The sequence below is a fragment of the Caenorhabditis elegans genome, chromosome X (assembly GCF_000002985.6).
Source record: "Caenorhabditis elegans chromosome X".
NCBI classification, from domain to species: Eukaryota; Metazoa; Nematoda; class Chromadorea; order Rhabditida; family Rhabditidae; genus Caenorhabditis; species Caenorhabditis elegans.
In genome coordinates, this window is record NC_003284.9 from 14,466,617 (window position 1) to 14,479,183 (window position 12,567).

At 33.6% G+C, this 12,567-nt stretch overlaps 4 protein-coding genes and 6 non-coding genes across 10 annotated transcripts; 9 read left to right on the top strand and 1 right to left on the bottom strand.

Annotated features, from left to right (window-relative positions):
- Nucleotides 1-215: 215 nt before the first annotated feature.
- M163.21 (Ovule protein) lies at nucleotides 216-999 on the top strand (the record flags this gene model as incomplete). The annotated part of the gene is made up of 4 exons (NM_001373575.1): nucleotides 216-224; nucleotides 467-595; nucleotides 667-728; nucleotides 966-999. 4 exons carry the CDS (start codon nucleotides 216-218, stop codon nucleotides 997-999), a joined length of 234 nt encoding a protein of 77 aa, NP_001360446.1.
- Nucleotides 1,000-2,967: 1,968 nt separating this feature from the next.
- Nucleotides 2,968-3,554, top strand: M163.9 (LEMD2). Its single transcript, NM_001029642.2, has 2 exons — nucleotides 2,968-3,087; nucleotides 3,280-3,554. The coding sequence occupies exons 1-2, from the start codon at nucleotides 3,031-3,033 to the stop codon at nucleotides 3,448-3,450; spliced, it is 228 nt and encodes a 75-aa protein (NP_001024813.1). The 5' UTR covers nucleotides 2,968-3,030; the 3' UTR covers nucleotides 3,451-3,554.
- Nucleotides 3,555-4,370: 816 nt separating this feature from the next.
- M163.10 (uncharacterized protein) lies at nucleotides 4,371-5,156 on the top strand (the record flags this gene model as incomplete). Its single annotated transcript, NM_001029638.1, has 2 exons — nucleotides 4,371-4,396; nucleotides 4,973-5,156. The coding sequence occupies 2 exons, from the start codon at nucleotides 4,371-4,373 to the stop codon at nucleotides 5,154-5,156; spliced, it is 210 nt and encodes a 69-aa protein (NP_001024809.1).
- Nucleotides 5,157-7,423: 2,267 nt separating this feature from the next.
- Nucleotides 7,424-9,894, top strand: M163.5 (DUF4806 domain-containing protein; the record flags this gene model as incomplete). Its single annotated transcript, NM_001368559.3, has 11 exons — nucleotides 7,424-7,469; nucleotides 7,525-7,796; nucleotides 7,932-8,125; nucleotides 8,177-8,280; nucleotides 8,342-8,479; nucleotides 8,535-8,720; nucleotides 8,965-9,075; nucleotides 9,128-9,238; nucleotides 9,281-9,499; nucleotides 9,543-9,751; nucleotides 9,802-9,894. The coding sequence occupies 11 exons, from the start codon at nucleotides 7,424-7,426 to the stop codon at nucleotides 9,892-9,894; spliced, it is 1,683 nt and encodes a 560-aa protein (NP_001355363.1).
- Nucleotides 9,895-10,250: 356 nt separating this feature from the next.
- M163.13 lies at nucleotides 10,251-10,330 on the top strand. Its single transcript, NR_003488.2, has one exon. It is a non-coding gene; the product is annotated as a small nuclear RNA M163.13 (small nuclear RNA).
- A 249-nt stretch (nucleotides 10,331-10,579) lies between these two features.
- On the top strand, nucleotides 10,580-10,651 carry M163.15. Its single transcript, NR_072532.1, has one exon. It is a non-coding gene; the product is annotated as an Unclassified non-coding RNA M163.15 (non-coding RNA).
- A 277-nt stretch (nucleotides 10,652-10,928) lies between these two features.
- Nucleotides 10,929-11,006, top strand: M163.12. The gene has a single exon (NR_072533.1). It is a non-coding gene; the product is annotated as an Unclassified non-coding RNA M163.12 (non-coding RNA).
- An 841-nt stretch (nucleotides 11,007-11,847) lies between these two features.
- M163.14 lies at nucleotides 11,848-11,911 on the top strand. Its single transcript, NR_003489.1, has one exon. It is a non-coding gene; the product is annotated as a small nucleolar RNA M163.14 (small nucleolar RNA).
- A 340-nt stretch (nucleotides 11,912-12,251) lies between these two features.
- Nucleotides 12,252-12,338, top strand: M163.20. Its single transcript, NR_072534.1, has one exon. It is a non-coding gene; the product is annotated as an Unclassified non-coding RNA M163.20 (non-coding RNA).
- Nucleotides 12,261-12,333, bottom strand: M163.t2. Its single transcript has one exon. It is a non-coding gene; the product is annotated as a tRNA-Lys (tRNA).
- Nucleotides 12,339-12,567: the final 229 nt, after the last annotated feature.

Below are 12,567 nucleotides of genomic sequence, written 5' to 3' on the forward strand. Positions count from 1 at the left end.
GGTATTCAGTCAGTCTCGTGTTCAATTATGAACTCCGTGTGATTAGTATATATTTGATAATAACAAATCCCATTTTCATGCAAACGTGATGTGCTTGTTAGCCCTTTAAGTGTTTGGTTCTCGTGTCACTTCTGCCTTTGTTTTTCTCACACGGCTTTCTGTTATAATTTTGTTTTTTCAGGTTGAACTCTCCTGGTGGTTGCCAATAAGAAAACATGCCGGCGGTAAGAATTACGAAATGTCCAGTGAATTCTTTGAAAATTTAATACATCATTTTATTAAGCAAAATTGGAGAGACGTTCAGAATTTTGAAACTTCTTACTGAAAACATCATTGAATCTATGTTCATACAAATCACTCATATATTCGAACAAAATGTGCCATTTTCAAGATTGTTGTTTTTATTAACAGGTGCAAAACAAGTATTCTAGCAAAAAATATAAATTATCAAAGTTTATATTTGCAGCAGAAAAAGAAAAAAGACTCGGTCACCAGGAACATGGAAGCACGCTACGCTCCCGTGGAGGGATCCCTTCGCTCGAAGCCTATCCAGTCGAGAATCGATGTCAGTGGATCAACCAGCGCACCGCCTCCGGTATTTCTAAAAAACTTTTAATATATCAATCTGATCCGCTGAAAACTAGTTTTTTTTTCTTCATTTTTCAGTTTTTCCACCTCTTCCAATCGAATGGTCAAACTTCTGCTCAGAACCCCTTTTCATTCCAAAAGTATGTGTTCGAGTGAAAAATATATAATAAGAAACACTTCAATACTGATTAGATTTTGGAATTATTTCACTTTTTTTCCAAAAATTTTTAATTTTCAAAAAATTATAAAAATGTAACTATGCATGATAGTTAGTCACTTCAATTATATATCTGTGTAATTCCAAAATTTGATACATTATTGTTCTCCAACATCCTTTTAGTAACCCCTTCAAAATTCAGTCTTGAATCAATTTTCAGTCTGATTCTGGATCTCAGACCCCGGATTCTTTGATGCCAAACCAGGACAAGGATGCAACAGGCACTGCTGAAAAATAGAAACGCACCCAAGCAACTGATTGGGTTTGAGCTCATCTGATTGTTTAAATTTGTTACAAATAAAGTTGCCAAATTACAATGTTTGTCAAAAATGATATCTCAAGTAATTGATTTTAATATAAAGTAATTGTAATTGAAAATGATATTTGAAGTAATTGTATAAAACAATCAGTGCGAACGAAAACGACAAAAAAGGAAAATTATTAACGTGACAGTTTCACTATTGATCTCCAGGTTGTTTTTCGTACACAAGTAAGAGGCTTTGTTTTTGAAATAGTCAATATTTTATTTGAATTCCCAATGCTATACTTTTGAGATTACGGCGTTGGTTCAAAATATACCAGAATTTTAGAGATATTTTCTAGCTCAGGTGTAGTTGGCTCAACATGATTAACTATGCTCATCATCAAATGCCAATTGTAAAAAAATTGGAGCCATTGGAAAAATGGCAAATATCAAATGTTCATCCACAGGTAGTTGTTTTCTGATGTTTTGAACTTTACGAAACAACAAATGAATAATAATGTAGAACTTAGTACTAACATAGCGGGATTCTTAACCTAGAGAGGTGCTTATGCTTTCAGATGCCAAACTTAAAGAGACGCAAAAATACGGTTATCAAAAGGTTGACCTTTTTAAATCCCCATTCCCAATTGATTTTCACATAATTCCTTCCAGGCAGCATTCATATCTATTTCATTCATTCTACTGGTGACTTATTTGGTAGAGAAACGAACTCGCCGCGGACCAGGACGCCGGAACCGCCCTTTGTTTCACCTTCTCTTATGTGGTCACATACTTTTGGCGATGTTCATTATTTACAATTTCTTGAAATAATAATGAAATTTTTCTTTAATAAAACTGTTTTTCAGTGTTTATTTAAGTTTTCCTTTTTCAGATAATTAGTGAAGTAAATATTGTATGAAAGTATGAAAATCGAGTTTTGCAAACTAAACTCATTTTTTCTTGGATTTCAAATGTTCTGCCTGGAAGCAGATAAAAAGGTGAGAGCTTGCATTATTCCTATGGTTAGAGAAAACAATGTGTTCAAAATCTAAAATAACGTTTAATGGTACTCGCTGAAAACCTATTTTTTAATAGTTATATGAAACAGTTCAGAAACAAATTGTAAGTTATTCCTAAACTCCAACTTAGGCTCAATTCAATCATCATTCACTTCGCCCGCTTTTGTCCCTGCAAATCATTCGTTCACTTCTCTATATGTCTATTATTTTTGCTATTTTTCGTTTTCTTGATCTTTATTACTGTTAACTTCCAACTGAGAAAAATGAAACAGAATAAAAGTATAGTACTCATTTAACAGAAGAATGGTTGATATAGACGTTGCCATGACAATTGCTTTGAGAAAGTGAGGTATAAATATTCAATTGTTTTTGTGACACATGTGAACAATGAGAAATTTGAATTCTATAATGGACGTGGAAATAATACTTTGCATTGCAAATTTCAACAGTGATTATTTTCAAAAAGCATTTAATGGAAACTTTTGCGGTAAAATCATAGATTTAAAAGCGCTAATGATATAATTCCAAATCGAAATTCTCCAAATATTTTTCGGAATACTTGAAGTAAAATTTACAGTAAGAATGGTCAACTGTCTTCATAGGAATATTCTACCCAGAAGTTCAATAAGCCTGCTGAACTTTTTTAAGCATTTCAAAGTATTTTTCACTTGTTGTCTTTGGCTTTCAACAAATCAATAAATCTTCCAGTCGAGACCCATATTTTTCCTCTCCGTCATATTCTCGTCAATACACCCTACATTACATAAAGAACGGGTATCCCCCTTTTTTTCCTAAGCGCTTCCTTTTTCACATAAATCTGAATTCGAAGCGACGGCGACTACACGGTTGTCATAAGACTCCACCCCCATTCGTTTAGCTCATCCACCTTGTTTTGCATCTCCTCTCACTCGTTACCAATTTGGCAATATTCAAGTGGTTTTTGGCATTGTGTTCCTCTTGTCATGTGCGTAGAAGAAGATTTGGAGTCCTCGGATTACTCTTCAGAAGAGGACACTGATGTAAGTTTTTAAATATAAGGATATCAGATTCAAAAGGTAGGAAAATGTTTGTCCTAATGTAAAACTCTGTTATTTGGAGCTATCACAAGTTTGTTAAAGCACAACAGTTTTTCATTATAAAGTGTTTTTTTTCATGTGAGAAAACATTTCCAAAGAAACTAACTATACAACTAATTATACAAAACCTTTCAGTCCATCGACTCATTTCACACACTGCAAACCGAGAAGGTGGCTAGGAAATGGGCATATAGCATACTCATCTGTTACACCATCGCTGCTGTTGCTTTTATGACAATCTTCATCCTTTGGTTCTTCAAGAAATCTGGACGGCTTGCACACCTTGACACGGAATACCAAAACTGAATATTTAAATTCAATATGTTTTTTTTCCATTTAATATCTATTAACAGTTATTGAGATGGATTATGATGAATATGGAATTTTTTAAAAAAAATAAGACGTTAAAAAAACTGTTCGACTCAACATCAAAAAGCAAGTCGTGCCTTCTTTTTCACAAAACTCAGTCACTTTCATACAAAAACACAAAAAATTTTCAAAAAAACAATAAGCTTCAATGGATAGTCTTGGGGCCTCTTCAGATCATTTTGGTATTAAAATATCTGTAACAGACAGGGCGAACACCAAAGTATGATTTGCATAACACATTTTTCAACGTTTCGGCGTCACTCACGACGCATGTATCCGAATGTATAATGCGGCGTGGAACCCCGAACACGTCGGCCGCTTTCAAATAATTACCTTTTCGCACTACGTTGCACACACACCGAGCTACAAGTTTCACGACAAGCTGCTGATCCCTGAATGTGTCGGCCCCTTCCAAAACACTACCTTTTGCGCTTCATTGCAAACACACAGCGGTGTCGGTTGGGCTGGGAGCACTATTCACGCATTGTTCACAATTACTTGAATTCTAAAAAAATTATTTAAAATTTTATTAATGGAAACTAATTACAACGCTTGTAAAAGTAGAAGATTTCTGAAAAACCAGTTGAAGACTATAAAGCATCTAATATTCAATAAATCTTCTTCCATCAAGCAGCCAACCCGCCAATTACTTGCTGGGAAAACAGCGTACTCGTTCAGTCATGTTCAACATTTGTTCAATTCAAAAAATTTTTGTGAGTTTTTGTTTCAAATGTTTCGCTCAATTTGTTAAGTATTTCGGATTAGATAAGTAAAATCACGATTGCCGAGTAAACTAATGGTATGATTTTTAACGATTATTAAAATATGTATAAAGATTTTCAGCTAAGAAATTAAAGATGACATTCCTTATTGCAATTATCGAGTGAGTTTTTTTTGAAGGAACATAAGGAAAGCGAATGGAGTAAAAAATTCAAACCAGATTTCATGGTCCAACTTTTATTAGTTGGCATGTTCCTTTTTAGCTACTCCGTGCTGCACGACATTTGAGCCATAAAGCACTTTTTTTAAATTGTAATCATACCCTCACATGATTGATATCAATGCGATAAAACTAATAAATAAGTAGAACCAAGTTGAGTTCCTATGGTAGTATACGTTTCATTTTGAAGAAGAGTACCACAACACTGGCGCACGAAAATATGTTCTTCTAATATTTTCCTGCAAATTTATATTTATCAAGGGTGAAATACTGAACGAAGAAGGTGAGTGGACTCAAACAAGGTGGAATAAAAATTTAAAAAACTTCTAGTCCAATGTGTGTCAAGCGATAAATTGATGTCGTACATAATCTAAAAATCAGTACTACTGAATTTCAGTAGTCGATGTTTCGAATGTGAGATATAAAAAGGATGAGTTATATTTTAATGTAATTTAGCATCACGATACCTTTATTTGACCGAAATAAATTTGGGTTACCCTGAAATTTGTAAATTTTCAGAATGCCCGGTGAAATGCTTACCAATCTTGATTACTCCATCGTGAGATTTGAAGAAGAGCAGCAACCATTAAAGTATGGCATGGAATTTTGTCCCCGTGTCCCTCTATCACAGTGGCTTGCAATCACCCTTATCTCATTCGGGTTTCTGACCATTTTCGTAATTCTCTGTCTTCTGTATGTTTGAATTAATCTTTTTTTTAAATAGTTTATTTTTGTTTGTATTTAAATTTGAAGTTTTAATCGTTTTTCTTTCAGTTTCTGTTCAACTTCTGACTTTTTTACCGATGAAAAAAAGTCATTTGGAGAGTCTTAAATTTTTTCCTAAGTTATGTGAGAATTCCTAAATGTATAAATAGAATTAGTTGTTACTACATTAAAATTAAAATTGTTAGGTACTATTTTGTATCTTCAGGCTTAGAAAATAAACATTTTTAATACAAATCAGCAAACATTTATATCACGTTTAACTTGCGATTGAGAAATGAATGAAAATGTAATTTAATTTAAAATTAGCGTGGATAATACAAGAGTACCAATTATTGTGAGTACGGACTTTTGAACTAATTTAAAGCGGTTACAAAAAATACCCCTAAATCGTGAAACCGAAAAACCCAAGTGAAGTCTTATCTTGGTTTTTTTTATGTGTATTAAATGTTTTTGTAGTCCATCAAAATTTTCATAACTTCCGTCTATACTTTGAGTGATATAACCAAGCCGACAGAGGTGGCCTACGCGTAAACTGAAAAAAAAACCTTCCTGTTTCAACTTTAAAATATATTAGATCTTATAACAATAAGAGTTGTCACAAAAATTTGTTACTTTTCGGAATCTTTAAGGATGGGATCCAAAAAAAACATATTAAAATCAAAGATCTAACAACTACGCGAAGTTGACTGTTCAAATTTCCCGCTCATTTCCGAGAACACAATAACAAATTGGGGATGCGCATTCGGTTGTCCCTGACAACTGCTCACTTGTTGATTTACTAGCTGAGAGGTTAAAAGTAAACTCCAAGAGGCTTGATGAACTATTCTCCACTTCCTCTCACTCGCAGAAATCCATAATTTCTTATTTTATCCCGTTTTTAATTACTAGCCACCTTCTAATTCACCTGCTGCGCGCGGGCTAAGCTGTCTAAAGCCTTCTCATTCTTCGGCGTTTCCATCTGCTCAAAGAGCTCCTTTCTTCTTTCGTTTAAAGCTGAAAATACTCAAACATACTTTTTTTAAAGCTTTGTGTCTTAAAATATCAATATCAGCATCAAAATTGAAATTGGACGCTTTGAGTTTTATGATTGAAGGTTACCCTCCATAATTAAAATTTTTGTTGTACTTCATATCTTCCTAACAGAAAAAAAAACAAGACTACTGATCTGATCTAAATTGAAACCGGCAAGTTGTTTTCTAGATCGACACATTTTTTTAAAGACTACAATGCCCACATATTTTAGTACAGCATTTCAAAAATGTTTTGGAATTTTTTTTTATTACAGTAATTAACTGAAAATTAATCAGTTTAAATTAATCAGTTTTCAAATATCATAATTTTGGAAGTCAACCAGAATTTTTCCTATGAGTATTATATTATTGTTCCTTTTTCAGGTTGATTACTATTTTACAGTTTAGGGTGTACGAAACTGTAGCAGTCAAAACTTCAATATTTTTAAAATAAAACTGGCGCCTGAACAATTTTGAAATCAAAGACATACGTAGAAGGATTGATTATAATAGTCTACCATACTGAGTTATTACAAAAGTACTAATGTATAAAAATAACCACACTTTTGATATTCCTTAACTTTATTATTTGATACATCAATACTCACAGTTCAAACACTCAATTCCAAAATTAGCTGAGCAAACTTTCTCCTTATTTTGATTAAGATGATTGAAAACTAAAAATAGTTGTCATGGCAACTTGCTCAGCTCTCCAAAATTGTTAATTAACAGTGATTTGAATAGAACTTTGATGGGTTTAGTAGTGTTTTTTTTTTGAAAAACTAGAATCGAATAAAAACTCTTGTTATATTTATTTGTTAAAATAATGTTGAAAATAAAAGTTACAAAAAATTCCAATCCCATTTTTTTTGCTCAAAACTATTTTACTTTTTAATAATATCCATATTCAATTATTCTATGAGATTTAAATTTTTGGCTACTTCTGACAATTATGACTTAACCTCCCATCTTCCATTTATTCAATTGTATTTGTTACTACAAAAATTTAGTCAGAAATCTGTAATCAATTTGGGGTATAAAAATATCACCCGACACAACAACGGAAATCAATTTTCGTTTAGGCCAGAAGCTCACCCCCACGTTTGCATAATCAATCTATCATTTTTGTAGCTTCTTTTATATTTACATAGACTTGTTTTTCCACATTATCAGTATTGATTGTACTCAATAACTCATTTTTGCTGTGTTTTCAGGTGAATTAGGTAGATTATCAATGAAAGAAGAAGCCGGTTATTTCAAAGAACCGGAAAATGAAATTGGTAAGTTTGAAGTTTTGAAACTTGAAATCTACACCCGTTTCTAATACTTTTTCAGAGAAAGCGCGTTTGCAAGAAAGAGCATTTGCGGAAATAAGTCAGTGGGAATATGTTCGTGGAAGTTTCCATCAATGTCGTAAAAAATCGGGAAATGGCATGTTGGAAAACTACAAAACGGAACTGATATACTCTCCGATTAAAAAACCAGCCTACCTTCTTTTTGATAATATCAATGTTGGCACTGTATTAACCATCACTGATATCCCGGATCGGAGAAATCGCATCACTGGTATTATAACAACAACGTCGATAACAGAGTATACAGCTTCGGTAAGACAGGTTGACTACTAGATTTACTACCTCTTGTCATATTCTGAAACAGAACCATTAGTTTATCACGTTCAAAGAATGAACAAAAATTATCATTTCCGTCTTCTTGTTCTGAAAATTGTGTTTTTTTTTCAGGTGACAGTTGCTGTATGCTCACTACGTCTTGAAAAATCGTGTAAGCAACTCGAGCTGATCAGAGGCTCTATGTTTTCTCTGCAAGTCGATGCAAACTTTTCTAATTGCAACAAAAAGCCAACTACTGCCAAATTACCATTTTCTGTGGAGTATTTCATTGTGGAAAACGAATCTGATTTCATAGAAACGTTTTCGTTAGTTTGTCAACGTTTCTGAACATTTTCGAATGTAATTTTTTTTTCAAGGAACGCTATGTATGCATCACCCGACGGTTCCTTATATGATGCAGATGGATTCATTGCACCCCTAGGGCCAGCAAAGAAGAAAAGAAAAAATGCACCTATTGCAGGTAGGAATGAATAATATATATATATATATATATATATTAATCAAATAATTTATAAATTTAGCAAATGAGCAGCAAAATGACGTAACATTTATAAAACCCCCTTTGAACATTGAGCCATTATCCTCTTCAATATTGTTGCCTCCAATCTTAAACTCTGCTGATAACAGGGCTCAGGAAATTGAAAGTAAACCGGAAAAAGGTAACATGAGTTTGGTTAATATTAACATAAATCATATTGTGATTCATTTTTGCAGAATGCCAAAAACCGATTCCCACATCACAAAGCGCAAATTACAGCAGTTTTAACAGACACTTAAATAAGAACTCTACTAATTCAAAGCCCAAATCCGTGCATTCGGAGTCCCGTGATTCTTCCAAGCAAAGATCAACTACAACAAACCCGGTGCAGAAGCAAGTGGATCTCCCCAAACCCAAAGCAGGTAATGTTTTAATTACTAGCACGTGATGTCGAAGTGTCCCACTTTGGTTTGATCTTTAAGAAATGCGGGAGAAGAGACGCAGGCTTTTCAACAAATTTTCCATGAACAGTGTGCTGACGTCACATTTTTCAGAGTGAAAAATTCCCGCATTTTTTGTAGATAAAACCGGAATGAGACAGCCTGGCAACACGTGTACAAAGAGTTTTGAAAAAGCGTAACACATTTTACCATTTACTTTTTTTAGTTGTGCAGACACCACAATGCAATTTTCCAAAATCACGCGTAACAATGAAATCAGAATATTCCAAAGATGCAATCACGAGTGTCAAAATTCAAGACATAAAAATTAGCGATGGTATAAACAATGTGAAGCTCAATATTAATGTTGAGATCAAATATAATTTCAGATTTGACAACAAAACATTCTTCTAGCAATTCTCCTCATAAGCTTGCTGAAGCTTCGACTTCAAAATCTCCATCTCCGATTTCAGAGTGCTCCCGCCGGAGCAGCTCTTCTGGTTTGCAACAAATTTTGATATTAAAAAGGCAACAACTTTCAGCGTCTACATCGAAGAACTTGGTAGTTGATAAGCATAACCTTGCTGAGAATCTAAAATCGATAGTTTCTCAAGTTGGAGGATCTGAATATACGAGCCACGTTTCCTTGAACAAAATGTTTGAGAACAAAATTGTGGAAATGTTTCATGCGACTATGTTCTCCATGGATCAAATCTACCAAATCGAAACACTGAAGACAAAACGGGAAGTATTAACCGAAGGTATGTATTTTCTAATTTTCAGCAATTTGAAACATTAAATTAGATATCGAAAAGTGGACCATATTGGAATTTGTTGCGCATGTGTCAATGCTTATTGAAGTCTTTACATCTGAGGAAAACTTTCTTCATGTCATGCAAAATCAAACCTTCGTTGAAGCCTTGGAAAACTTTTTTGTTGTCATTAAAAGAAAGAGTGCTGAAATTGTACAACGCAAGCAGAAATACAAATCTCAACTATCGAGAAAACGCCCGGTAATCTTGAATTTGTTTTGTACACAGTGATTTTCGGATTTTCTTTTCAGTTTAACAAGGGCTTCAAACATCGTTCAAAAGAGTTTGGCACGACATATAATTCGAGATGCAATGGGAATGGTGTTATCTCCAGAAAGTTTTGAATTTTTTAAAAGCTGTTTTAAGCTTTGTCTTCGCATATCTTGTAAACATTTGTATTTTTAAATACATTTTCGTATTTAAGAGACAGTTTTTTTGGATGTTTGACAAACCATGTTGCCTTCAGTTTTAGAAATGTTCAATGTAACCATACAAAATCATGTGGGATCATTTTCTTGCTTCAGGTAAAACTTTAAAACGTTCCGAACGCTATTTGGAGTTGCAAATGGTCTATGTCCAAATAAATTTGTGGAAATTGCGAAATACTTCATAACAGAACCAGAGGTTGCGCAATTGCACGAAAAATGTCTGCCGCCTGACTCTCCTTCGGTATATAAACAGCCTACAATCACCTACCCGTGTCTCGGTCCGGCGTCAGTGGGTTATCGTATTTCTCTCCCTTCGGGGAATTTCCCATCGGCATCAACTTGACCGTTGCGTTTTGAAATTTTTGAAAAGACATACAGTGTACTACTGATTAATATAATTTTTTCAGCATTTTGATTGTATAATTTTTTTTATTCTCTGAAACGTTCCAAATACTACTTAGTGTTGCAGAGAGTTTATGGAAATTCATCAATTTTTGAAAATTGCAAAACACAGTTTAACAGAGCTATCTGCCATTGCACGAAAAATGTCTGTCGCCTCACTCTCCCTTGGTATATAAACAGCCTACAATCACCGAAGTATGTATCGGTCCGGCGTCAGTGGGTTATCAAGTTTGCCTCCCTTCGGGGAATTTCCCATCGGCATCAACTTGACAGTTACATTTTGAAAATTTGTATTGAGACAAAAAAGTTGGGCTGACACATTTTTGAACAACAATTGTGAAATGAATAGGAGTACTTCCGTATTATAATTTTACAATTTCTGAAGCGTTGGAAGTACTACGTACTGCAAGTTGCAGAACGCTTATCTAATATTATAGATTTTTGAAAATTGCGAAACACAGTTTAACAGAACTATCTGCCATTGCACGAAAAATGTCTGCCGCCTCACTCTCCCTTGGTATATAAACAGCCTACAATCACCGAAGTATGTATCGGTCCGGCGTCAGTGGGTTATCAAGTTTGCCTCCCTTCGGGAATTTCTCATCGGCACCAACTTGACCGTTGCTTTTGAAATTTTTCTGTAAAACACAATAGTGAATTACAAATAAATCGGACTCTACTCCAGCAGTTTGGTTTTATGGTTTAAAAAACCTGAAACGGAACAAAATGCTACTTGAAGTGATATATACTTTAGGTACAACTTCAAACTTTAACAAGTAATCACCGACTCGTTTGTTGGTGCAGCGTCTGTCAGTTATCATTCTTGACCGTTAATTTTAACATTTCCGGAAAAAATTATGGGATACATTAAAATAACATGATTTTTGTTCACTAGTTTTAAAATTGGAGATATATATTTAAAAATGCGAAATACATTATTTATAAACTAACAGTTCTTACTATAAAATAAAAAGACTCTATGCATCTTTTTCAGAACATTATTTGTTTACGATTACCCATGTATATTACTTTGGTGTTTTTGGGCTATTATTTTTATTATTTGTGCTCATCATTTATTTGTGCTCAGCATATCGGCATTAACTTGACCGTTATTTTTTCAAATTTCGCATTCAGATAAATATCAACCACATTCAGAGTATTGAACAATAACAATATTAATATTTTTACATAACATCACATTTTCTTTTACTGCTTGAAAATCCAAACGGCAGTTCATCTGAAAACAAAACAGTTTAGCCATTCGCATATTATTTTTGTCATAAATAAATTCAATTAGTTATTTAACTCAACTTTAAAAAAAGAAAATTAATTCTCCCTATCTCATATTGCGAAACACATCTCAAACGCCAAACACGCATAAATGTCCGCTGCATTAATTCCTCATAGTATGTAAGCTCCCCGCACTCTGAGCAGTTGTTCAAAAATATTATATATCGGTCCGGCGCCAATAGGTTATCATTCCTATTCCCACTTCAGGGAACTTCCCATTGGCACCAACTTGACTGATATTTTTGAAAACTTTGGAGCAAAATTGAGTTTAAAGAAACCAAAATAAAGTTTTTTAAAGTTAAGATTTGAAGCATACATTATAATAATAGGATATATTTGAAAATTATAATAATAAGAAGTTCAGAAAGACGTAAACGTTGTTTTCAAAAGTACCCATTTTCTGTTTCTAATTTTAAAAAAAGTGAAACAGAATCCATATTAAGCATAAATTTTGCCGCAGATTTACAAAATTGGGTTGTTTCTCATATCGACGATATGATTAATATTGCTGGGTTAAGAAAGTTAAGTTTAAAGGTTTAAATTATCAGGCGAGATGTTTGAACAGAATATCCGAATTCTACAAAAGGATAAGCCCAATGCGGGGCTCGAACCCGCGACAACCAGATTAAGAGTCTGGTGCTCTACCGACTGAGCTAACCGGGCCGCGAAATTTGAAGATGATTGAAAAAAATAAATAGTGAAAAATGATATCGTTATCAAGAAAACGTAGCATGTGGCGTTTGACCTTCATCATTTGCAGACGCAGGTTTGCTGGTGTAATATCAATGGGAAAATGAAATAGTTTTCACCGATTAAAATTTTAACTGTAATAATAATTATTATTGGCTGATTTCATTAAAACATAGTTCAGAAATAAAAATTCATTTGTCTTTTTAA

Coding starts and splice junctions, on each gene's coding strand:
- M163.9 (NM_001029642.2), top strand. CDS start 3,031: ATGTGCGTAGAAGAAGATTTGGAGTCCTCGGATTACTCTTCAGAAGAG. Junction 3,088..3,279: donor CTTCAGAAGAGGACACTGAT/GTAAGTTTTTAA, acceptor AAAACCTTTCAG/TCCATCGACTCATTTCACAC.